General features: G+C 37.1%; 1 protein-coding gene across 7 annotated transcripts in view; it reads left to right on the top strand.

Annotated features, from left to right (window-relative positions):
• CCSER2 (coiled-coil serine rich protein 2) overlaps nucleotides 1-27,539 on the top strand; it is a 162,786-nt gene that overhangs the window by 15,155 nt on the left and 120,092 nt on the right. For 6 of the 7 annotated variants that reach the window (XM_060286121.1, XM_030862786.2, XM_060286120.2 and 3 more), the window contains exons 2-3: nucleotides 19,579-21,034; nucleotides 22,175-22,371. In XM_060286121.1, coding sequence (XP_060142104.1) covers nucleotides 19,618-21,034; nucleotides 22,175-22,371 — 1,614 coding nt within the window. In that variant the 5' untranslated portion in view covers nucleotides 19,579-19,617. Of the gene's footprint in view, nucleotides 1-12,494; nucleotides 12,702-19,578; nucleotides 21,035-22,174; nucleotides 22,372-27,539 lie in introns of all 7 variants that reach the window. The other variant, XM_060286119.1, reaches the window with a different exon arrangement.

Here is a 27,539-nt window from a genome sequence, read left to right as displayed (position 1 = left end):
TGGGACGTGGGATCCCCCCGGACCGGGGCATGAACCCGCGTCCCCCGCATCAGCAGGCAGACTCTCAACCACTGCGCCACCAGGGAAACCCCAGATTTATGATTTTAAATATCAACTCTGGGAAAACTATAGGGATGAATTGAAGGGGAAGAAACTGAAGGTAGGGAATTAAGGAAATTTATGCTAGAATACTGGCTCTAGATGATAAGATTCTAGATTAAGAAATGAGGTAGTGTTGGAGAACACAGGACAGAGTTGAGAATTATTACAAATTGACATGTGCATTGTATTCCACGAGTTGGAGAGATCTAAAGGAAACTAGGAGAATAGACAGCCATCATATAGACAGAGTACCTAGATGAGTAGGAAACATTGTATTCTCCTACTCATAATAAGAGAGTGCAGAAGAGGATGGTTAGAAGCAAGTACTTGCCATTGCCAAGGAACTAATGACTGAGCTGGGTTGCCTACTGTTCCCCAGATGGGGCTGGAGGGTTTGGGCAACTCTGGATGAGTCCAGAGCAGTAACTTTGGGCAGCACATGGGGATTATATGCCAAGTGTCAGGAAGCTTTCATGAGTGGAGGAGAGAAGTGACGTAGACCACAAGTAGACCTTAAGCAGTACCAGGCATGAAATAGAGAAAGAGCTAGTTCCTAAGGGGTTGGGAGGACAAACTGGCAGTGTTGTGATATATTTGGATTTTCTAAGTACTAAAAGAGGATCAAGCCCCACTAAGGACTAACCTAAGTTTTGTTAATTTTATAAGCCCAGAAGTATCCTTCAAGCATTTGGTATTTCAACGTTTGATAGTGAGACATTTTGCAGTATTACCATATAGTCATTTGGGGTAAAGATGTATTTCTGCTTTATAGTTTTGTTTTTGAAGTACTTTATGTGTATTCTCGTTTAATCATATTGTGACTGGCAAGTTTAATTGTAGTATTTGAAAACTACCTTTCACAGTAAAATGATTAGTTTTTAATTTGTTTACTAAGTTGCTTATTCTTACCTAACATAATTTTACTTAAAGTTACTTTCATAATAGAGAACAAAGTTGTGTCTAGAATATTATCATATGTATTTTCTTGTCACTGAAGCGTTCCTTGCGTTGTATTGACCAGTTGCCAGCATAGGTTAAATATAAATGTACTTTGATTTTAAGGTGTGGTTGATACTCAGGCCTCAGCCTTTAACTTTTTTTCAGTCATAGTTTATGAAATTATTTGTTATTGAAGTAGTTATGAAATTATTATTTGTGTTACTGAAGTAAACACGATTTGGGGATTGTGCATAGTGTTTTTAATATTTCAGTTCTTTATCAGCAACCCCTAGTTGCTGTGTCTCATTTGCTATGTAATTAGAGGAAGACTCTTTCTACATACTGCTATGTCCAAGGTAAAGAAAAAAACCAAAACACCTTTTTACTAGAATTGTAGTCATAACATATTTAGGTTCTTTAGTAACTTTTATTTCTTCCCTCAGCTTTTACTGAGTGTTTTTTCCTACATCTTTAAGAATTAAAAAAACCCAAATATGTTGTGGTCCTTGTTTTTTTTTTTTTGGTACGCAGGCCTCTCACTGTCGTGGCCTCACCTGTTGCAGAGCACAGGCTCCGGACGCGCAGGCTCAGCGGCCATGGCTCACGTGCCCAGCCGCTCCGCAGCATGTGGGATCTTCCTGGACCGGGGCACGAACCCGCGTCCCCTGCATCGGCAGGCGGACTCTCAACCACTGCACCACCAGGGAAACCCCATGGTGCATTTCTTTTAGTGTAGTCTAAGATTGCCTGTGTGTGGCCTTATCACACTGTTAACCCTTTTGAGCTCATCAACTAAAATTGCTAAAGTTAAACTAAGGCCCCAAATTTATTTTCTTGAGATTTAAAAACATTTTAATTTTTCTGCAGTAATGTATCAGATTGGCTTAGAGACCTGAAATAGACTGAATGACTTGAGGGATTGTTTAGGGTATTCTTTCCTGTCTAAATTATTTCTTGAAGGTACCAAAACCTTAGACTGCTGGTATATTATTTGAATGTTTTCTACCAAGACTACAATTCCTACTATCCTGAAATAGGTTACTATTTTAATATTTTCAATTAAAACTAATAATTAAGTGGTAATTATAACTAAAGTTTAGAAAGTTTTTTCTGAGAAGCTTACTTATATACTATAACTAGCATATTTAAAAGCAAACTTAAAAATAACTCCATACTTTGTTTTTACAGAGAAATGTCTTTAGAATTGAATTATAGTAATTTCCAAACTTAAAGATGTTTTATTTAATATTTGGAAAGCTATTTTCTCATAAAACCATTATTTTATGTTTGTCAACCCAAAATAATAGACAGTAACACCATTGGATGTTAGTAATTAAATCCAGAAAATAAAATTGATTGAAATTATGCTTTTTAATTGATATGTGAAGAAAATCAAGTTTTATTAGATGAGTATTAAGGAGATAGGTGGACATTTATAAAGAATGAGGGGCTTGAGAGCAGGATTTCTGTGTTACTGTTCTTTGTATCTAGTAATTTGTTGTAAATGGTTGTTGAGTGAATTCTGAAAGAATTTCTAGGTAAGAATTTCTAGAAATTTCTAGAATTTCTAGGTTTCTTTTCTGTGTTAGAAAAGCTGGCTCTGTGGTCAACAGAATCTGAATGGAAATTCTTTTAACTTCTCTGGACTCAATTTCTTATATGATCTGTAATTTCCCAATTCCAAAGTTCTGGTTTATTAAATTTAAAGTACACTGTATGACAGAGTGGCATTTTTAAGGATATAGAGATTGTTTATAGCACTTTTATTTATTATATCTAATTTTACTTTAAAATATTTTTCATGATAAGCCATTTTTAACTGTTTATCTAATTTTCAAGGTTTATCTGTCTTCCTCAGGCACGTTTTGTGATTTATAAGTGGAGTGAAAATAAACAGGATTTTTTTTTTTTTAATTTATTTTTGGTTGTGTTGGGTCTTCGTTGCTGCACGCGGGCTTTCTCTAGTTGTGTCAAGTGGGGGCTACTCTTCATTGCGGTGCACAGGCTTCTCACTGCGGTGGCTTCTCGTTGCGGAGCACGGGCTCTAGGCGGTGCGGGCTTCAGTACTTGTGGCTCGTGGGCTCTAGAGAACAGGCTCAGTAGTTGTGGCGCACAGGCTTAGTTGCTCCGCGGCATGTGGGATCTTCCTGGACCAGGGCTCGAACCCATGTCCCCTGCATTGGCAGGTGGATTCTTAACCACTGCGCCACCAGGGAAGTCCCAACAAGAGGATTTTTTGTTTTTTTTTTCTCTGAAGTAGTAACTGGGCAAGAATTTGAAAAGACAGAAGGAGAGATGGATAAATATTTGGTTTTTAAGTTTGTGTATAAGACTGTGCTGTCCATTATGGTAGCCTCTAGCCACGTGTAGCTTTTAAATTTAAATGAGTTAAAAGTAAATAAAAATTTATTTCCTTAGCTACTGTAGTCATATTCTAAGGCTCAAGAGCCACTTGTGGTTAGTGACTACTGTATAGGACAGGGCAGATATAGAACATTTCCGTTATTGTAGAAAATTTTATGGATAGTGCTAGAATAAGAGATTGTATGGAATGGGATTACTCATGAGAGTGGAGACAGACAAAATGGTGACTTGTGTGCACACATTCCTTTTAAGGCTAAAGAGACTAAATCTTGAAGGTGGGGTGAGGGAGAGGAGATGTGTGAACAGGGCCCCAAAGACATACAATTGTTTACACTGGCCATCAGGTGACAGTGTCTACTCAGGTCTGGGGAAAGGGGAAGAATGAGGGGAGCAGTCCTATGGATGAGTGGCAGCCAGTGTGCAAGGTTTTTTTTTTTATATATGGAAAAGTTTGTCAGTAGGGTCTTTACATTTTACAAGTTTCTTAGATGTTGCAATAAAATGTTTTATCCTTGTGTATTTTAAAACTTATAATCAGAACATTTTACATGCTGCACGTACATATATACACATAACTGAAACTAAAGTGTCATGAAGTACTTTCACTATGCATGATGCCTTCTGATATTTTCTGTTGTATTCTTATTGCTGTATATGTAGCAAAGGTATTGATTCATTATTAAGTAGGGAAAAACTGCTTTTTTAAATAAGTAAACTGCTTTTTTAAAAATAAATCTAGTTTCCAAAATATATAAAAATGACTCAGTGAAATGTTGCAAAATTAATTTTAAAAATCCAACTGAACATTATAACAACTGCTGAAGCTGTAACTGTCTTAGGTTCTACACTGGTTTTCCTTATATGAAACACAAAGGCAAAAATGTTTACATAAAATAATTACATTTTATAGTACTGTTTCAGGTTTGAAAAAACATTGCAGGCAAGTTTATTACTCTAAGTCCACTGAATGTGACATGCCTCGTTTCTTTGGTCTGACAAGTAAGACCATTACTACACACAAATGGAATCACTTACTTCACATGAAAAGACTGAGTCTGTCAACATTTTACTGTCTTTAATCTACCTTAATCTTTCATCGGTGGTTTGATAATAGAATTCCGATAAAGCCTTTTGAGGTTATCTGCAACTTCTGTCCTCCTTTGCTGGCATTTTCCCTCACAGTGGTCCATTCCAGTATTATTTTGTAATTCACCCCAAATAATATAATTATTTTTCACCTTCAGACAGTTTTGATTTTGATTTTTCAATTACATCAATCAGAATTTCTCCTTGCTGTTTGTTTTTTTTTTTTTGCGGTACGCGGGCCTCTCACTGTTGTGGCCTCTCCCATTACGGAGGGATGTGCAGGCTCAGCAGCCATGGCTCACAGGTCCAGCCACTCCGCGGCATGTGGGATCTTCCCGGACCGGGGCACGAACCCATGTCCCCTGCATCGGCAGGCGGACTCTCAACAACTGCGCCACCAGGGAAGCCCTCCTTGCTGTTTTTCTTCTTCAGACAATCAATGCCTACATTTATTTGTGTACTCTTCCAACATCTCTTTGCCTTCTATTTGTTCTCTAATAAGTTTTAGATTTCCCTGAACTTCACCTGCTACGTCTTTGCAAAAATGTCTTCCTTCGTCTGTCGTCTTGTCTCACTAAAAATTTCCCAGTTGTCATTTTATAGCTTCGTTTTTCCTTATTTGTTCCATAACTTACTTTTAATGATGAAGCTGACAGTATCTCTCCTTTTACTTAGGATTTCTTTCCCAAACTGCTTTTAGAACTTCTGTCTGCATCATCTGAATCAGACAGTTCTACTTCCAGTGTTCTTATGTCATCTTCCTGTTTAGAGAATTGCTTTTCATTTTCCTTTTGTTGATTTCTTAGCTACCTCTAATTCCTTTAGGTGGTAAGAAGTATCTTTGACTCAGCGTACAAGAGACTTCCGTTTTTTTGGTTGCAATAGTTGTCTGATTTGCATTCCTTGTTCCATTTTCTTGGCTTTAGCTATGTTTGCATAAAGAATTATTTTAAGATACAGTTCCTACCCACGTTATAATTCATTGTTAAAAAGTGAATTTTTTTCTTACTGTGATATTCTTTTTTTTTTTTTTTTTTTTTTTTTTTGCGGTACGCGGGCCTCTCACCGTTGTGGCCTCTCCCGTTGGGGAGCACAGGCTCCGGACATGCAGGCTCAGTGGCCATGACTCATGGGCCCAGCCGCTCCGCGGCATGTGGGATCTTCCCGGACCGGGGCACGAACCCGTGTCCCCTGCATCGGCAGGCGGACTCTCAACCACTGTGCCACCAGGGAAGCCCTCTTACTGTGATATTCTTGAAAAAAACTGCAATTTGTATATTATTTATTTTCAGTTCTTCAGAAGGCTCTAGTAACTGTTGTCTCCCCCTTGTGGCTACATTTTTTTCTCTTATTGGAGTTAAATTGAGCATCTTTTTCAGCTTTCTATTTTCAATCCCTGACCCTTTTCATCATATTCTTGTTTCCCTGAAGTGTTGATTTCTTCAAAAAAATAGATTATTCTTTGGGTTTTTTTTCATTGAAATTGACTTTACTGTTACTTTGAATAATTCTTAAACATTTTCTCTTATCTATTCTATACAACTTTTACATTTAAAGAAGAAGAAACAGATTTTCTGATTTGTGCTCCATGAATAAGTTTTTGAATATTTTTCACTGTTAAATTTGATTGATTCCTTCCCCATCCATTACAAAACTAAACAAACACATCCGTTACATATGCTTTTCTTGTAGTTCACCCAGGATGTTGGCCATCTCGTCCAGCACTACAGAAGGTATTGGGAAAAGAGTGGAGTAGTCCATTCTATTCTAGTCTTTTCATTTACAACAAAACTTGCTTGTCATAAACCAATACATTGATGTCATGAACAACAGTTTGAAAAACACAGTATATTGCATCTTAGCTTAGAGAAAATGAATAGGAGAGAGGCTGTATAGGGTAATGGTTAAATTTGAATCCTGGCCCCACCACTTAGTAGCTGTGTGGTCTTGGGAAAACTACCTAACCCCTCTGTGTTTACTTTCTTGCTTTGTAAAATGATTACATTTACTTCATAAAGTAGTTGTGAAGGTTAATAAATATGAAACCCTTAGAACATTGCCTATCACATAGTAAGAGCTATAAGAGTGTTTGTTAGCTGCTATTGTTCCTGCTGTTACTACTACTACCACTACTATCACTACTCATCATATTGAGTGCTACTGACTTGGGTTCAGTAGTCTTGGTTCTTTATTATCTATGTGAACTGGGACAAGTTACTTAACCTCTGAAGAAAACTGAGTTTCTTCATCTCTGAAATGGGAATAAATGTACCTGTTGTGTGTTGTAATGAGGTTAAGATATGGTAATTCTTATAAACTGATCAGCACAGTGCCATACATATACTGTTCTTGATAAAAATTAATGTTTTTTTAATGTTTTTAATAAAAATTAATGTTTTTTTTAAAATGTTATCATTAAGACCCCTCACAGTCATGTTGTCCTCTTTTGTTTTCTGTAGGGACAATTAGGTTTTTCCACCCTCCTGGTCCCATAGGAAGGAGATTTTTCTATCCAGGTCATTGGAAACACTGCAGAGCCTGCCTTCCACAGGTGTTCTGTCTCTTGGGATATTGCCCTGAGTCGGTCCCACAACATCATTCACTTGTGTGCGCTGATGTCTGTTATGTGCCAGGCTCTGTGCTAGATGATGAGAATTTTAAAAATGAGTTTTTAAATTAAGCTATTGAGTAAATATTACAGACATTTTCATTACATTTATATTTTTGAAATTATTTGTATTGCCCACTGTCTCAATAATCTTGCTGGTTGAGTTTGCTCATAACATCTAATAAGACCTAGTCCCTGCTTTCTACAGCCCCGTTCAGCTGCAAGCACAATTCCCACATCCTGCAGGTTTAGCCAGTCCCGACTAAGGTGGGTGAGTGGAGCCTGCAGTAGTGTCCAGTGTTCCCAGGGCTAGAGCCCTGAGCAATGTGCCTGTCAAGCTACCACCTTCTTCGTGACTCAGCTGTAAATCAGAATGTCTGCCTTGTTTTCCTGTCTAGCATTCCAGGCCTCATCATGGGACTGGAAGCCCATCCTCATCTTATATCCTGTGGTATCTTGCTGTAGCTATTCTTCCCACCATTTTCTTATTTTTAATCTGCTGTTTTAGCTCTTTCTCTGCATCTTAGAAAAGAGAGCACAAAATTAGAAAAAACCAAAACTACTGCCTTTATTTCCTCTCAGGTTACTGCCTTTTTCTTTCTAGTCTTTGAAAGAATGGATTAACGTTTCCTGACTCTATTTCTTTACCTTATTTTTACTCTTGAACTCTGTAGTTTTCTGTGCCTCATCTTGTCTCCTGAAACTCCCCTGGCAAAGGTGAGCAAATTTGCAAACTACCAAGGGTGATCATTCCTTTCAGTCTTTAGTTTTTCTTTGCTTATCTGTGGAATTTGACACTACTGCCTATTATTTTCAAATTCTCTTCCAGTTCTTTTCTTTCCTTTTGGATTGTGCATTCTCAGCCGCCTTTGTTGCTTTTTTCCCCTTCTGTCCATTCCTTAAATGTTCGTGATCCCCTGGATCTCCTTAGCCTTTCTTTCCTTTTTCTACATCTTCCCCAGATGACCTCACCTGTTTCTGGTGGAACATTTGACTGTTTTCTTTGTATTGACAGTTCCCAAATCATCTCCCATTCAGATCTTGCCCTTGCATTTCAGACTTCTTTACATGGCTTGTAAACATCCCCACCTGCACCCTCTGTAGGTACCTCAAAGTTACCTCAAAGTCAGCTTAACATGCTAAGTTTACGATCTCTTTCCCTAGACATAATGTTTGCCCTCAATTAAAGGCACCACCCTCTGTCCAGTCAGGCCTGGAATCATGAACCCTTTCTCCTCTCTACATCAAATTAGTCAATCAGTTATCCATTTCCATCTCCTACACCTAATCAGGCAGTCAATTATTCATCCATTTATTCATTAAATATTGTGCTCTCATTTTGTGTCCACTGTTATGATCAAATTCTCAAGATTCAGTATTGCTAATATCTTTTGTATTTGTATCTTTTCTCTAACCTTTTTGCTACAACCCTTGCCATCATTTTCATGTTAAAACCTCTTAACCTATCTACCTTTCTTCCTTTGGTCCATCCTTCATACTGAAATCAGAGCCAGTTTTCAAAATTCAGGTCAGGTCATTGTTTTCTGACTTAAAACCCTTTGGCTTCCTTACTGCCTGTAGTAAAGTTCAAATTTCTTAGTATGGCATTTAAGGCCTTTCGCAGGCTGTATTTTTTCCATTGAACTTCTCTCGTTTCCTGCAGCATTTCTTTGAACCCTGTTCACTACCCTTATTTAATTAATAACAGTTTCCTGAATGTGCCACGCTTGTTCTGTGCTTTTGTTTATACTCTTTACTTAGGCTGTATTGCTTCTCACATTTTCTTTATTATTATATTATTATTTACTATTTATCATTCGGACCCAACTCAAGCATTGGCTTCCTCTATGAAGCCATTTATGAAATCCCCTTCTCCCATTAAGTACTTTCTTTTTTGTACCCTCATGTACTATCCCATATACTCTCCTATAGCAATTATAGCACTTCATTGCCCTTTTCTTGTCTATATGTCTTTTTCTCTGTATTGGAGTGTCTGTTGTATCCACATCCTCTAGCATAGAGCCTGATTTGTAATAAATCTTTTAATAAATGTCTTCAAAAAGGCTTTCAATACATGTTTGATGACTGAATTAATGTATTCTAAGTCATGACCATGATGAAAACATTCCTTCCTTTGCCAGATCATAAGCTTCTCCTGGCAGGCATTATATCCTACCTTGTTTATTTTTTAGGATCTTGTCTCATAGATGCTTAACAAAAAAGTGTTATAGTAATCTGAGGTGGAGGTATGCAGTGAATTAAGTGGGGCTTCCCTGCAGAGGAAGAAGTTGAATTGTGATAGGCCTAAGCACAATAAGATTGCTCCTATATTCAGTGGTCCTTATGCCTTACATCATGATCAACTTATAGATGCAAATATTGTACCTAACTTTAATCACTCTGATTTTTACAAAATCAATAAGATTCTCAGTGCCAATACCTCTGGGGACTGATTAAATGCTGTTAACTAGTTTAAGGATGTTTACTTTTTAAAAATGTTAAAATATGAGTATCCTAGTTCAATTAAAAGTTGCAGAGTAATTATCTAAAATACTTTGTAATTAAATCACACAAAGAACATATAAAGAGCACAATCAGACTGAGATTGTGTCATGTCCCATTTCTTTTGTAATTTTCTTTTTTAAGAATGGAGACTTTTTAAAAAATTAATTAATTAACTTATTTTTGCTGTGTTGGGTCTTCGTTTCTGTGGGAGGGCTTTCTCTAATTGTGGCAAGCGGGGGCCACTCTTCATCACGATGCGCAGGCCTCTCACTGTCGCGGCCTCTCCTGTTGCGGAGCATAGGCTCCAGACGCGCAGGCTCAGTAGTTGTGGCTCACGGGCCCAGTTGCTCTGCGGCATGTGGGATCTTCCCAGACCAGGGCTCGAACCCGTGTCCCCTGCATTAGCAGGAAGATTCTCAACCACTGCGCCACCAGGGAAGCCCCTGTAATTTATTTTTTTAAAATAATGTTTTATGCCAAATGTTGTAGGTTTCTTGGAAAAAACTTAAAGAGTTAGGTGCCATGGGTATGAATAGGGAATGAGATTCCAAATTAGAATAAATTCTTAAGCAAGAAAGCTACCAGGGAGGAGACTGGCTTTTTCATTGGGTTTAATAACCCAGTGTGGTTTGTGGAGGGGTGGGAAAAAAATCAGTATCATGAATTTGGGTACCTGTTTTACCTAGGAAAATAGGAGTTTATAAACAGAAGCTTGTACTTGTGTCAGGCTGTGTTATGCTTTATACATATAAATGCTTTTATTGCTTTTTTTAAAAAATTATTTATTTATTTTTGGCTGCATTGGGTCTTCGTTGCTGCACGTGGGTTTTCTCTTCGAGCGGGGGCTACTCTTCGTTGTGGTGCGTGGGCTTCTCATTGCGGTGGCTTCTCTTGTTGCAGAGCACGGGCTCTAGGCACGCGGGCTCAGTAGTTGTAGCTCACGGGCTCTAGAGTGCAGGCTCAGTAGTTGTGGGGTATGGGCCTAGTTGCTCTGTGGCATGTGGGATCTTCCCGGACCAGGGCTCGAACCTGTGTCCCCTGCATTGGCAGGCGGATTCTCAACCACTGCGCCATCGGGGAAGCCCTAAATGCTTATATTGTTGATTAGAGGTAAAACTAACAAAATTCTCAGAAAATCACTGTTAAGGGATATGCTTTTCTTGCTTTCAACCTGCATTTATAAAATGCCAATTATGTGCGAGCCTATGTCCTAGGGCCACAGTGAGGAAACAGAAGAGTGAAAGGCATAGTTTGTATTCTCAAAGAACTTGGTTTCCAGTGAAGGGAACATAAACCTGGAGTGGTCTGAGGAACCCTTCTTGGCTTGTTGACAAGAAATAGGAGTACACATTCATTTGAATGTCCTACGCAGTTATTGAGTTTTACCTGAACTAAATAAATTTGGAGAGAGAGCTTTTGTGGTTGGCCAGGGGAGCTTCCAGTTCTTCTTTAGCTGCTAGTATTCTCTTTGTTCCTTAAATTAAAGTTTCAGGAAGTAATATACTTTGAATCTGCATTTAATAACATCATTTAATGTTCCCAAACCACAAATTCATTTTGAGACTTCCACAAGTTGCTTTGATCCCCATCTGCCTGAGTAAAAAATTGTAGCTAGAGGACAAAAAGGTCAGCTTGATTTAAAAAAAAAAAAAAAAATGGGGTTTTGGGTTGAGCTCGGTGTGCACTCTTTAAAACTGTGAAGAATCTGGAATGAAGTTGTATTGTTTTAAACCTTTACTTTTGAAGGTGTTATTTTTACTTATTTAATTGCTATATTCAAGGCTTTGAATCAACTTGACATAGATGACAGCCAGAAAAAACATGGGAGAAGAAGATATGAGGGAAATGGTTGGGTAACACAAGGTAAAAAAAAAAAATTTTTTTTTTTAAATTAACTGTAGTTATCTGAATGAGAAAGCAAGTTTCAAGAAGTGACTGGTAGGGGCATGTAGTCATCAGCATTGTTGTTCAGTTAACTGCTCTTGGACTCAGTAGTGAATTTATGCCTATGTAAAATCCCTAAAATGTATGCATTTCATACCTTCTAAAAAGCTATTTGAAAAACTAAAAAAAAAGAATATGAGTGGGTGGTTCCTCAGATGATAAGGTAATTGATATGAAAGAAATTTGAAAAAGAGAAAGCTCTTACTTGTTCTTTTGCAAAAACTTCTTTAATCAATACCTAGGTTCTTTGCAGTCTTCATGCTTCTCCTCTAACCTTAGCTATCCAGTTCCTTCCTTCACTGTTGTCCTTAGCTATCAGTAAACTTCTCAGAATATTTCATTCCTTTGTCAGGAAGGCAGTCTGCCTGGATCCTGGAATCAGGTAGAGTTGAACCTGAATTCTCTTAAGTAATTTATGAACTTGTGACTTTGGGCAAGTGTTTTAGCCTTTCTGAATCTTGGTTTATCTGTTTAAAATAGAATGAAATCTACCACCTTATAATATTAGGAAGATTAAACAATTAACAGGGACAATGTGGTAAGGATGTTACCTGTTATATAAGTACTCAGTAATATTTGCTCCTTCTTTTCCCTTCTTATCCAATTGTGGATTCCTTTTAAAAGCAAAAAACTTTGATTTGTAGTTTAAAAAAAAAAGAATTTATAAGTAGTTCTGAAAATTCTTTCATATGTGAACTACCATACTTTAAATGTGCTATACTTAAAAAAATTATTCTTACAGGAAGTAACTCAAAATCTCAGATATTTCCAGGCCCTGTACCAGGTATTATTCTTAGTTCAGCATTAAACTAAAGCTCACAGACAATGTTAAAGTATTTCAGAGAAGATTATATCATTAGATGATGTAGTCAACATGTACTTTTTCAGACTTATGACTGCATTTTTTTTTTTTTTCTTTTTGCGGTACGCGGGCTTCTCACTGTAGTGGCCTCTCCCGTTGTGGAGCACAGGCTCCGGACGCACAGGCTCAGCGGCCATGGCTCACGGGCCCAGCTGCTCCGCGGCATGTGGGATCCTCCCCGACCAGGGCACGAACCCGTGTCCCCTGCGTCGGCAGGCAGACTCTGAACCACTGCGCCACCAGGGAAGCCCATGACTGCATTTTTTAATTGCTTAACCGACTGCATATCAGGTAAAGTGTAGCAAAGACAGCACAACTACTAAAATGAAGCAGATTCACAATGTCTGTTTTATTTCACTTCAGAGTTACAAGTAAGTATAGGAGAAAGTTTCATGAATATTTAAAGACAGAAGGTAGCTCATCAACAAATGAAGTGACAATATTCATAACATAAGCAAATATGGAAACTTTATAGAGTTGAGCTCTCAGATTAGCTTAGTTTTAAGACCACAGTCCAAGATGATTGATAACAATTATGTTGCAGTTATTTGTGCATTTAGAAATCAGTAAATAATCTTGATAGGAAATAGTACATTCAGGTTCTAATCTTTTTTCTCCCCTGCCATGTGATAGTACCCTAAACATTTTGTAGTAACAGTGTGTCTTTCTTGTGGGCTTATCTTGTGCCTCTAAGTTATTAATACTTAAGATGTTCTTGGGGGATAACGTATATTACCCTCATTTCAGACAGTCAAGTAGAAGCATAGAGAAGTGAAAGAATAGAGTGTTCTGTTCTCAGTCTACGTGTGACTGGCAGGGAAATGTTAAGGCCTTTCTGACTTACAGATGACTCACCAGAGGACAGAATCTTTAATGTGTGTTATTTAATGATTTGCAGAATGACCCTTATATCTAATATCATTACTAGTTTTCTTATGGTCACCCTGAAAGTATTTGTAGGTGTGGAGTATGTTTTGTGGTAAAGGTCATTATCAGAAAATGAGGATGGCAGTCATCCAGCATGGATATGCTGTCCCTTTTCCTGCTCATGGCAGATATTGCTGTTTGATCAAGATTCTTTACTGCAGAGTCTAGATTTCACCTCAGAGTCCTCAACGTATTGCTCAAGGCCGCTACTACCAATCAGTCACAGGCCCACAAAATGAAATTACTTTTCAGTCTTGGATTACTATTTATTAAATTAATTTGCACTAAGATTATGAGTTTACTTAAAAGTTGACGATCTGTCATATTTGTGATCCTATAGCAGGCACAGTTTATGTTCTCATACTTTCTTATGGGTCAAATAAACATGCACACAATTATAAGACAGACTCAGCTCTATTATTGGTGTGAAGGGAATAGAGAAGGATGCAAAATTAATTTTAACTGGAAAGGTTTGTGAGTGTAATGATTTTGGACTTGGAGGGTAGGATCTTCAAGATGGTCTTTACAACTTTAGCAAAGGCATAGAAGGTACAAAATATAGGATGGATTTGGGAGAATGATAGACAATGTATCTTGGCTAGAATGTATAGTACTGCAGTGATAGGGTAGAAGCAAATAGAGAAGCTTGATCTCTGTACAGTGGGTTTTGGATTTTATTTTGTTGTTCCTGGGCCACACGTGGTTTTTAATCTATAGAATGACATGATCAGATCTGTGCTTTGAGAGAATAACTGTTTTGACAGTTTGAATAGAAATGGAGTCGGAATCTTGATAACGTAGGAATAGGAAGGCTTTTTAGTAATGCAGAAAGAGATGAGGGTAAGAACTAGAATTGTGGAATGGATATGGTGAATTTAGAATAAAATGTTAAAGATAAAATTGATAAGTGAAACAATAAATTGAGGTTGAAGTCTGGAGAAATTGAAATAGTAATTTATGAAAAAATAATGTCTGTTGACTAAAAAAATCCTCTTTTGTGTTTTATCCAAACTTCTATTTTTATGTCTTTTAAGTATATTTTCTGTAATATTAAACTTAATTTTAAATAATTTTTTTGGTAAGATTAAACTGTTTAAGAGTCTTGTTTGATACTGAATAAATAGTTTTAATTTTTTAAATGCAGTTTTTTAGTTAACATGTTTTAAATGGTAAAAATATGGGCATATTTAAAGTATTTAAGCAATAACGATGTAAAGGTGAAAAGAAGACTTCTTTTCACCTAATTCTCACTTCCCTAATGGTAATCACTATTAACAGTTTGTGTGTTTAAATATATAGGTGCACGCACATCTCTATGTTATATCCTCTGTCTGTCTATTTATCTACCTATCTGGCATGTTACTTTTATAAAAATGGGATCTAGTGTACAATTTCTCAAAGTAGCAAAAACGAACATGTTCATTTACATGTCCCAAAGAGGGTCTTTCTGTAGCACACAATAACAAGAAGCAAAAGCATATAAACTTGAAATTATGCTTAGTAACCAAAGTTTTAATATTCTTACTTAGAAATGATCTAGCAAGCCAGTGATTATCCACTAATTAATTCAGTTTAATATTAGTCTAAGCTTTTGTTACCTTAAAGTTCTTGGAAATTATTTGTAAGCTGACATACTATAAAACATAATTACTGTTGAAATGAAAAGTTTGTCAGAATAGTCATTCAATTTAAATACAGTTTTACATTTTCATAGTCTTAAACACTGTGTGTGAGTAATACTGGCTTATTTGATCCGTAAGCCTATATATGTTTTAGAAAGTTACTCTAATGGAATAAAGATGTATGCTTGTATTATACTTAACATTGATTTTAAAAAGCAGAAGATAAACCTATTTTATTAAACTATTTTTATTTGCCATTTACCTTAATTATATGAACTTGGTTCTTAAAACCTTTCTGAATTAATTTCTGTAAGAATAATTTAAAAATATATAACACATTTAAAATATTAGAAGATCAATTTGCTTATTTTCTGGGAATTTTGGTAATATTCAATTTATAAAAATAGTGCATATTTATCTCTATAAGCCAGTCGGAACAGAGCTGCTTTAAGAGACTTTATAGGGCTTCCCCCCTGGTGGCGCAGTGGTTGAGAGTCCGCCTGCCGATGCAGGGGACACGGGTTCGTGCCCCGGTCCAGGAAGATCCCACATGCCGTGGAGTGGCTGGACCTGTGAGCCATGGCCGCTGAGCCTGCACATCCCTCCGTAATGGGAGAGGCCACAACAGTGAGAGGCCCGCATACCGCAAAAAAAAAAAAAAAAAAAAAAAGATAGGTAAACAAAAGAGATAAGTGAACAGGTGACTAATGAATCAGATTCTTCTTTTTCTCTCACCCAACACAGATCTGTATAAACCATTAAATTGTTTACAGAGATCACTGAATGACAGTCCATAAAATCAAATTCTGAATCATTGTTATCACCAACAGAGAATAACTTATTGACCATAAATAAACCAAAAACAAAATTAGAAGAGAGGAAAGTTAAAATAGAAAGCACAGTTAACAAAGTTCTATTGCTGTTCTTAGTTCACCTCTGGGAGACAAGAAATGTCTGGGCTTGAGCTGCCTGTGAGGTGTATGTACTATTTTGGCAAAGAAGTTACCTAGCTCTGTCAGGTGAATCCACTGGGTATCTTGGTGGAATTTCCAAAACTACTAAGGATAAATTTTAGAAAAGAATTAAATCATGACTCTTATTCAGATATCAAATGGACATGTTAAAGGTTTTATTTATCTAATCATTAATGAGGGAGTCAGAGATATGTTATAGCTGGCCCAAGGGAGAATGCAAAGGACACGTACATTTATAGATCGGGAATATTGAAGTGAATTTGCAAAGCTGGCTTCTTCCATCATGGTGGAGAGAAGTCAACTGAAATGGGCAGAATTTATTTGCATGTCTGTAGACAAGAATTCTGTGCTTTACCATTAGTTTTCTATATGTTAACCTCTATCTTTACAGAGTGGTAAAATAGTCCAATGACAATTCCTGTAGGATTAAATTATCCCTAGAAGCTGCAGCATTTCATCAGAAGGATCTTTTTTGCTTATTCAAAAGTCTTAAAATTTTCTTTACAAAATGATTTTTTTCGATCTGCATTCCCAGAGAATTATTTCTTTATCCTTGACGTTTTATTAATTTAATTTAGATATGTATTTGGATCTATGGTTTATTGTATTTTTCCTTTCCTTTTGTAGATTTTCTTTACCTTTATTTTAGGACTATTTTCTATCATGTCTACCTGCTTTTTCTCTTCTATTTGTTTAGTTATTCTACTTCAGGGATACTAAGTATCTTTCTGTTTAGTCTCTGTCCTACTTATTCTATCTGATTGCCTTGGTATCTCTGTCTGTTTTTCTCCTCAGTACTTAGGAGATTTTTCTTATGATTTTTCTTCTTGCCATTAGTTTGATTTTCAGTGTTTGGTTCTTTTTCTTGCTTTTTTTTCAAATTCATTTTTCTTAATTGATTTTCTTAGCTCCATAGCTTTTCTTTTCAACTTACTTGTTTTGTCTTTTCATCTTTGAGCTTTTGATTTATTAAATGTATGTGCTTATTAGGTTGTTTTCTGTTACAAAGAACTCATTGGGGATTTCCTTATTTTCCTGTGTTATGTTTGCTTTCAGACTAGGTTCTTTTTTTCTTTCCTCGTCTTTCCACCCTCTTGTTTATACAGTTGCATGGCCTTTTCTTTATATCTTGCTAGGTAAATACTTGGATAGTGAAGTCAAGACTTTGTATCTGCCCTGATATAACATGGGTGAGTTCTTCTTGATGCCATCCTCATCTTAGCTGTGACTTTGTCTCCTCCTTTTACTGTACCCCCTCAATACATCTTTTGAGCAGTGTGTTTTATTCTCTGTCTGCTTCTCTGTAGTTGAAGGATATAAAGTGGTGGTGGGGGGAGAGTTCTTCTGGGGCTCCAGGCTCTCCTGTCTCCTTAGATTTTGTTAAGTGTCCTGTACTGGCCTTATTCCATCCTGCCGAGGTTGTAGTACATTTCTAGGGGCTTCAGACCCTTTCTTTAACTCAGAAGAATGCCTTGGAAGTCAACAGGTTCTGGTGGCCACTCTGCCTGTCTCAGCTTAGGTTTTAAAGCTTCTGTGCTGAAGATGTTCTCCTGGACTTTTCTAGGGCATGCCAAAGCAGGTCTTTATATCCAAACCGGAGGATATTTATTAAAATATTTATATATTAAAATTTTCAAGTTTTATGAACTCACCAATTTTTCTCATTATTGCTTCTAGGCAGTGTAATCAGGCTAGGAGCCAGATCACACTGTGCAGAATCTTTTTCTGGCCACTACTTTTTAAAGTTTAGAGATGTTTAGTTTAAGCATTTTCTTGTTCGACTGTAGCTGGTGGATTTTTGGCTGAAAAATGAAACACACACGTATGTATAGTCTGTGTCTTTTTTAAAAATTAATTAATTTTATTTATTTATTTTTGGCTGCTTTGGGGTCTGCACGCGGCCTTTCACTAGTTGTGGCGAGCGGGGGCTACTCTTTGTTTCGGTGCGCGGGCTTCTCATTGTGGTGGCTTCTCTTGTTGAGGAGCACGGGGCTCTAGGCACGGGGCTTCTGTAGTTGTGGCTCGCGGGCTCTAGAGCGCAGGCTCAGCAGTTATGGTGCATGGGCTTCACCGCTCCGTGGCTCGTGGGAACTTCCCGGACCAAGGCTTGAACCCTTGTTCCCTGCGTTGGCAGGCAGATTCCCAACCACTGTGCCACCAGGGTAGCCCTAGTCTGTCTCTTTTTTTGTGTGTGTGCGATACGTGGGCCTCTCACTGTTGTGGCCTCTCCCGTTGCGGAGCATAGGCTCTGGACGCGCAGGCTCAGCAGCCATGGCTCACGGGCCCAGCCGCTCCGTGGCATGTGGGATCTTCCCGGACCGGGGCACGAACCCATGTCCCCTGCATCGGCAGGTGGACTCTCAACCACTGCACCACCAGGGAAGCCCGTGTTACAACATTTTTATATAACCACAGTGAACATATAGTGACCATATTATATTTTTGTTAATGTTAGGGCATTTTAATATTTTTATCTCATTTTTGTAATCTCATCAGATGACATAATTTATTAAAGTTACTCACATAGAGGACACTTTATTTTTATGCTCTTTTGTGTTCATTGAACCTTTTTGTTGTTGTTTATTACCTTTAAAATAATTTGAGGGACTTCCCTGGTGGTACAATGGATAAGACTTCACGCTCCCTATGCAGGGGTCCTGGGTTCGATCCCTGGTCAGGGAACTAGATCCCGCATGCATGCTGCAGCTAAGAGTTCGCATGCCACAACTAAGGAGCCTGCCTGCTGCAACTTAAGACCTGGTGCAACCAAATAAATAAATATTAAAGAAAAAAAATTTGAGAGGTTGAGATTAATGGACTAATCAATGTTATTAACTCATTATACTTCTCACCCTGACACTAACTGTAATGTATGTTTATATTACTGGATAGAAATTCTTTTGAGATATTTGCTTAACATGACAGCTGACATTTCAGCCCTTGATGCCAGAAGAATTTTTTTGGTGCTGTTGGATTCTTTATCTACATCCTTCTCGTAACTTTAATAATGAAAGTTTTAAATTGCATTCCAGTTTTTATAAGATCAAGTGCACTTAAAAAAAAAAACCAGGGCTTCCCTGGTGGCGCAGTGGTTGAGAGTCCGCCTGCCGATGCAGGAGACACGGGTTCGTGCCGCGGTCCGGGAAGATCCCACATGCCGCGGAGCGGCTAGGCCCGTGAGCCATGGCCGCTGAGCCTGCGCGTCTGGAGCCTGTGCTCCACAACGGGAGAGGCCACAACAGTGAGAGGCCCGCGAACCCCCCCCCCAAAAAAAACAAAGTCACGTTTTTATTTTTGAAGGAAATAATATTACCCAAAATGGAAAAAATAATTTGGATTGGAAATTGGAAGATGTGCTGTAGAAGTGTTATTTTTTAATACAAATTTGATAGTCTAATTTTATTATTTCTGGATTTTGCTATCATCATCCATAGCCCAAGTTAATAAAAGGGTTTACAAAAATGTTTATTTTCTTCTAACATGAAGTTATTAATTAGTGTAATCAGTATTTATTAAGAGTTCTGTAGGAATTATGAGTAACTTGGTTTTTGCTGCATTTATTTAACAATATGCATTCATATTATGTAATAATTCATGTAATTATCCTTATTTAGAAATGTTTAATCTGCTTTTTTGTCTCCTCAGATTTTGTCAAATTTTAAGAACAAATGCACCATATAGCTCATGGAAGAAAAAACACAAATCAAGACTTTTTTGGGTTCCAAGTTGCCAAAGTATGGAACAAAACCTGTAAGAAGTACACTGCAACCAATGCCAAATGGAAAACCTGTTAATTTATTGGGAACTTCCAAGAGTAGCAATGCCAAAAGTTACATCAAAAATAATGGCTCTGATTGTTCATTGTCCCATTCATTTAACTGGAGAACGGCAAATAAATACCAGTTTAGTGCACAAAGTCCTGAAGAGCCTAACGGTACTCAGAGTTCACATGATAAAGAAATTGATCCTGAAAAACATGCACCTGCTCAAGGAATGTTTGATAAAAATGGGATGAAGGGAGGTTTGAAAAGTATTTCTTTACTCACATCAAAGTTAGCAAAGACATCTACTATGTTTGTGTCATCTGCAGAAGAGTTAAACCAAAAGTCTTTGTCTGGACCGTCTAATTTGGGTAAATTCACCAAAGGCACATTATTAGGAAGGACTTCATATGCTTCAGTCAGTGCTCCAAAGTCGCAGTTGAATGGATTTTATGGAAACCGATCAGCTGGTAGCATCCAAAGGCCTAGAGCAAACTCCTGTGCCACCAGAAGCAGTTCTGGAGAAAGCTTAGCACAATCCCTAGATAATATTAAATCTCTTGCTTGTGAAAAAATGGTTAGGTCACAGAGTTTTTCACATTCCATTCAGAATTCATTCCTTCCACCTTCATCTATAACCAGATCACATTCCTTCAATAGAGCTGCAGATCTTACAAAGCCTTATCAGAATCAACAGCTACCCATTAGAGTGCCTCTGAGGTCAAGTATGCTAGCAAGAAATTCTCGGCAGTCGGAAGTACTCAATGGGAATGAACATTTAAGGTATGGATTTAATAGGCCTTATGCTGCTGGTGGAAAGAAGTTGGCTTTACCAAATGGCCCGGGTGTAACTTCCACTTTGGGTTATAGGATGGTTCATCCCTCTCTACTGAAATCTGGCCGATCTCCATTTTCTGGGACTATCACAGTTGATGGTAATAAAAATTCACCGGCTGACACATGTATAGAGGAAGATGCTGCACTTGTGGCTAAGGACAGAGCTAAGGATAAGGACCAAGAACTAATTGAAAATGATAGTTATATAACAGAAAATGACCAGACCATGAAACATGATACTAAAATTAGATACCTGGGTGATGATGTGGATGACATTTCATTGTCTTCTCTGTCATCTTCTGATAAGAATGATTTAAGTGAAGACTTCAGTGATGATTTTATAGATATAGAAGATTCCAACAGAACTAGAGTAACTCCAGAGGAAATTTCTCTCAAAGAAGAAAAGTGTGAAAATGAACCACCAAAGGATATATTTGATTCCCCCAAGGAAAATGAAAAATCCTTCAGTAAAACTGATGAGTGGATAGATATAAGTGTCTCTGGTAAATATTAATGTCCTTAATTTTTTTTGCTTTCTCCTAGATAATAGAACTGAATTTCCACTTAGGATTATCTTCTGATTAATACCAGGATACTAACAATTTCATGGAAGGATGGATCTAGACAAAATTGGAATGGGGCAACATTTACCTTCCTTGTGACTTTTGTCCCTTGTTCTATTTTTCATGCTAAAACAACATCCATAAAAATATTCATTCCCTTATGGTATTTTACCTTTGCTCTTCTTTGTCACACGCAGGCTTATTCCTGCTTGCTTCAAAATTATTTTTTTTCCCTGCTTCCTCCAATCAGTGGCAGCCTGTTTTAAACCATCTCTTCCTTTAGGGTAGTAGATCACTACTATTTGTTAAGAGTAAAGCTGTACCAAAGGGTAAATGGACTAATATAGGTTATGTCCAATCTAATGAATTTTTTTATCCTAGGCAATTTTCATTTTTTTAAAGGAAGAGTTAGATTTCTTGCTTAGTAGACTTAATAGTTAAACTTTCAGAGGAGCTTAATTTTTTTAATTGAGAGTGAGATAGCACCTGTTAAACATTTCTTCTTATACTTGGTAATCCTGGTGCTAAATACTGGAGAAAATTTATCTCTGTGCCCATCTGGCCTGAAAAAGGAACAAACTGACGGTTTGGGTATAGGCATGTAATCTGGTTGAAGGACTAGGCCATCCCTGGAGATATGCATACACCCTTGACTGCCTGAGGGTCTTCTAGTTAGGAGTGACTGCTGGAGCAAGTTATTTCCTTATAAGGAGTCAACTGCAAGGTTAAATGATATACACAGAGTAAAGACTTTCCTGGGCAGTGCTTAAAAATAAATATCTTAGGAAATATTCAAAGAATATGAGGCTTTATGTACATTTCTAGAAATGTTGCAGAAGTGAAAGATGGCTCAATGAATTTTCTTTATTGGGAAATATTTTAGTAGTTTATTTTTAAGATTTTGCATCTTGATTTTTTTATTGTTTAGATTTAGAAGATTCTAGTTATGAATATTTTTTGCCAACTTTTTTGCTATAATATATCAAATTATTAAATCTTATATTTTTTGAACCTGAGAAATAATTATATTTTTATGAATTAATAACTTATTTTTCCTCTCTTTTAAAAAATCAACTGAAGACAGGAGTGAATGTTCAAAACATGCTTCTGGAAACAACTTGATTTCACCAGATACAGATTACAGAGCTGGTTCTTCATTTGAACTCTCTCCATCTGATAGCTCTGATGGAACGTACATGTGGGATGAAGAGGGCTTGGAGCCCATTGGAAATGTCCACCCAGTTGGGAGCTATGAGTCCTCTGAGATGAACAGCATAGTATGTATGGATTTATATACCATTTTGGAACATTTTGTTTACTTTGCTATAGAGAGACTTGGGATATTGATTGGATTTTTTAAGTTTATGAACTAACTTTCCTAGTTTGAGAAATGGGAATTCATATCTCTTAAAGGCCTACAAAACATCTGGTCTTAATACATAATAAAGCATATATTTGTATAATATAGCACGAGTTAAATATGTTCTCATACACATTCATAATATAGTTGACCCTTGAATAACATGGGTTCGAACTACGAGGGTCCACTTATATATGAATCTTTTTCAATAGTAAAAATACTACAGTACTACACAGTCTGTGGTTGGTTGAATTTGCGGATGCGGAAATGCGGGTATGGAGGAACAGTGTATATATAGAGGGCCGATTGTAAGTTAAATGTGGATTTTCAACAGTGCAGAGGGTCAGCACCTCTAACCTCATGTTTTTCAAAGGTCAGCTGTATGTAAATAAATACACACACATATTCATATGGACACCCTGTACTGTTCAGGTTAAGCTAGGTTAGTGGTTCTCAGTAGGGGAAGGCAATGTCTGGAGACATTTTTGGTTGTCACATTGAGGGATGCTGCTGGCAACTAATGGGTACACACCGGGATACTGCTTAACATCCTGTAATGCACAGGATAGCACCCACAACAAAGATTTATCCAGCCCAAGATGTAAATAGTGCTGCTGATGAGAAATCCTGGGCTAGGCTGTGCTGAGGTAACATTCTCAGTGCCAACTCTCAGTGACTTAACACAATAAAAGTTTATTTTTTACCCTTAAAATGTCTATTGTAGGTCTGGACAACTCTCTAGGGCAACTGTCTTCAGTGTTCCAAGCTGCTTTGATCTTGGGGCTCTTTTGAGACCCTTTGTCACTCTGGTAACGAGGTTCTCACACATGCAGTTACTGGCAGAGGGCCTCACACATGCAGTTACTGCTGTGGCCTGCAGGTGGCATATGGCACTTTTACTCACAACATACTGACTGGAACTAATCTTATGTACTGAGTGGGCAGGAAGTGTAATTTTCCTGTGTGCCTGGTAGGCGAGGGCACCAGATATGAATGAGCACTAGAGGACCTACCATATATTTATACATGCATATTTTAAGAAAAATTGCAAGTAATGTGGATTATATGCCATGTGAGTAAAGTATAGTTGGTGTGATTAAAGTTATTCCCTGTAGTTACTGAGTATATAAAATCAATTTTCCAGTAGTTGTATGGGAAAATTGGTAGTCTTTGTGGTATATTAAATTCCAGGTAGACTTCAGGTGATGTAATTTTCACAGGTTTATTCATATAAACCTGTGACTTGGAAAAAAATAAATGTTACCAGAGGCTTGTTAAATTGCACAGACATGGAGAGGACACGTACTTAATTTAGAGGCAGCATCTCTTATTTCGTTAGATAAAGGAAGTTCAGAAAAGATTACGGTTTAGGGCCTTATGTGCTCTCTTACTAGAACTTTTTAAGCGAGTATGATTGAAGTTGAAATGACCATTGTGTCCAGTAGATGGCAGCAGTCAGCTGCCTAGTACCTGACATTTTTCAGACAGTTCACTGTTCTTGTAACATAAATGATGAAATAGCCTCTGGAAGACTTCAGTACATGTCTGAATTGACCATTAGTCTCTAAGATCCATGAATTTCCTCCTTGATTATTTGGCTTGTGTATATGGGATGGGAGACTACAAAAGTGTTCATTCTGTGCTTTGGAACGGAATGGTGTCTGTGTGTCATTCTCTTTGGATCTAAGAAGATAGTCTGAGAAAGGATGGCGAATTGATGGTAAAAGTTGAAAAGAGTGTGTTAAGATCTACTGTGATAGTAGATTTACCATTTATGCTCTAAAATTCTATCAACTGTTTGCTTTTTTCTATTTTAAATTAATTTTGTTACATGTGTACCTGTTTAGAATTGTTTCCTTGGTGAATTGGACTTTCAGTCATTGTTTAGTGAACCTCTCTAAGCCTCATTATGCTTTTTGTCTTAAGGCCTCTTTTTTTTCAGAATTAGTATACTTTACCAGTTTTATTTATATATTTTCTATCCTTTCACTATCAGCTCTTTTGATATATAATAGGTTATTATTTTTTAAAAAATACTATCTGGGCTTCCCTGGTGGCGCAGTGGTTGAGAATCCGCCTGCCAATGCAGGGGAGACGGGTTCGTGCCCCGGTCCGGGAAGATCCCATGTGCCGCGGAGCGGCTGAGCCCGTGAGCCGTGGCCACTGAGCCTGCGCGTCCGGAGCCTGTACTCTGCAACGGGAGAGGCCACAGCAGTGAGAGGCCCGCGTACCGCAAAAAAATTTAAAATAAATAAATAAATAAATAATACAGTCTGTCTTTTGTTTTTAACTGGTGAGTTTGGTCCTTTATGTTTGCATTTATTGATATACTTGGAATTAACTCTGTTATCTTATATTTTTATTTAAATTATCTCACTTTTTCTGTTTCTTCTTTCTCCTTTTTCTAAAATAGTATATCTAACTTACCCCAAAAGAACTTTAGCCTGTTCTCATTTTCCTTTGTCTCTCCATTGCCTCCTTTGTCTCACCAAAGACATTTCCTAATCTTCTCCACAAGCACCACTATGGTTGTTCTTTACAACAGTGCTCATTCCGGTCCAGGTTGAGGTTAGGAGCCTTCACTAGAATGTGAGTCAGCTGTGTCCACAACTAACAGTTTAGTTGAAATCCATTGTTTAGTTCAGCTGACTTTCTCTTTGAAGAAAGCAGTGTGTTGATGCAGTCTGGTGCAAGCTCCTTATCTTGTCATAGGTCCTCACAGTTTGTAGACGGACTACTTTGCATAGCACTTGTCTAGAATCTAGGCTTTTTTTTTTTTGCTTAAATATTGACAGTGGTTTGTTGAGGTATAATTTAAATACAATAAAATGTACAAATCTTTTGCATATAGCATAGGGAATTTTGAAAATGTGTATACTTGTTTAACAATCATCCACATTTATGATATAGAATATTTCCAGCACACCAGAATATTTCTTGTGCTCTTCAGTCATTCTGTTACCCCACCCCAGGAGCAACCACTGTTCTGATTTCTATTGCTGTAGCTTAGTTTTGCCTATTCCCTGAATTCAATATGAGTAGAATTATAGACATGTGTTATTTATATCTGGCTTCTTCCAGTAAATGTTATATGCATATTTGTTAGTTGTTTGCTCATTCTTCTTGTTACATAACAATCCATTGTGTGAATATATTATAAGTTATTTTATTCTGCTATTGATGGACATTTAGATTGTATCTGGTTTTGGGCTACTGCTTCTGCTGTGAAGATTTTGCAACATGTTTTTTGGTGAACATTTATGCATTTCTGTTCACAAAATATGTAGGAGAGGAATTGCTGGATTATAGTGTATACTTATGTCTATAGCTTTAGATGCTTTCAGTTTTCCAAAGTGGTTGTATCCGTTTAAACTCTCACTAGCAGTAAATAAGCATTCCCGAAATTCCACTTTCTAGTTTATACTTTATGTTGTCTGTTTTTTTTTTGCATTTTTGCTATTCTGGTGGGGGTATAGTAGTATTGCATTGAGATTTTTGTCCTGTGGTTTGTGGTAACTACTTGTTTGCCATTAGTATATACTCTTCTGTGAAGTGCCTTCTGTTGGGCTTTATGTATTTTTTCTTAATTGTTTTGTAAAAATCCTTTATATATTTTGGATATAAATTTTATATATATACACACATATACACATATGTGTATACATTTTTATATATATGGATTGCTTTTAAAACCTTTTAATAGTGTCTTTTGATGAGTAGAATTTAACAATTTAACATTTTTCCTTTATTATTAGCACTTTTTGCACTGTGAGAATTTTTTGTCTACTCTAAAGTTATGAAGGTATATTCCAATGTTTTTTTTTTTTTTTTTGCGGTATGGAGGCCTCTCCCGCTGTGGAGCACAGGCTCCAGATGCGCAGGCTCAGCGGCCATGGCTCATGGGACCAGCCGCTCCGCGGCATGTGGGATCTTCCTGGACTGGGGCATGAACCCGTGTCCCCTGCATCGGCAGGTGGACTCTCAACCACTGCGCCACCAGGGAAGCCCCCAATGTTTATTTTTAAAAGCTTTGTTTTTTAACCTTTCATAGTAAGGTCTACAAGCCATCTGGGAATTATTTATGTGCATGATATGAGGTGGAGGTCAAGATTAATTTTTTTTTCTTTTTTTTGGAAAAGTCATATTTTTCCTACTCTACTGCAGGGTTTTCTTTGTCCTAAGTTAGTAATTGTATCTATGTATTTCTTGCCTCTCTTTTAGTTCATTGGTTTCTTTGTTTATCCTTGTGTCAGTGCTACACTGCTTTAATTGTTGTAGCTTTAAAATAAGTATTGACATCTGGTAGTGTAAGTCTTCTAGTTTTGTTCTTTTCCAAGGTTTCCCTAGTTGGCTTTTTGTAATCTATTTAAATGTTAGAATGAGTTTGTCAGTTTCTACAAAGAACCTATAGGAATTTTGAATGGGATTGCATTGAATTTATAGACCAATTTGGGGAGAAATGACATATTTACTATAGTGAGTCTTCTACTTTATGGGTATGGTCTGCTCCTCCATTTATTTGGGACTTTAAGAAATATTTATTGCTAACATTTTGTACTTTTCTGTAAAATTTTATACATATTTGCATTATTTTTAGGTATTTGATTTGGTTGCTATAAATGGTACCACTTTAAAAATTTTATTTCCTGATTTTTATATTTTGACCTGTTTTTTCAGTGACCTTGGTAAATCCACTTACTAGTTTTGATAATTTGCCTGTGAATGTTTTTGGAATTTCTACATATACTATACAGTGATACCATTTGCAAAGGCTCAACATCCCTCCTAACCCCCCCTCCCACCCCACCCTTTATTGCACTGGTTAGAACCTCCAACATAATGTTGAATTGAAATGGTGATAGAATTTTAGGAAAATTTTAATAGCTCACCATTAATATTTGTGTGTGTGGATATTTGTGTGTGTGGGGGGGTTGTAGATATTTTTCATCAGATTAAAGAAGTTCCCTTTTACTTTATTTGCTGAATTTTTGTTGTGAGTGAATGTTAATTTTGTTATCAAACACTTTCTCTACATTTATTGAAATGATTAAATTATTATTATTATTTCTGTTAGTGTGGTAGATT

This window comes from Globicephala melas, chromosome 16 (assembly GCF_963455315.2).
Source record: "Globicephala melas chromosome 16, mGloMel1.2, whole genome shotgun sequence".
Taxonomy (NCBI): domain Eukaryota; kingdom Metazoa; phylum Chordata; class Mammalia; order Artiodactyla; family Delphinidae; genus Globicephala; species Globicephala melas.
Note: the sequence above shows the minus strand (reverse complement) of the source record. Positions and strands in the feature narration are given on the sequence as shown.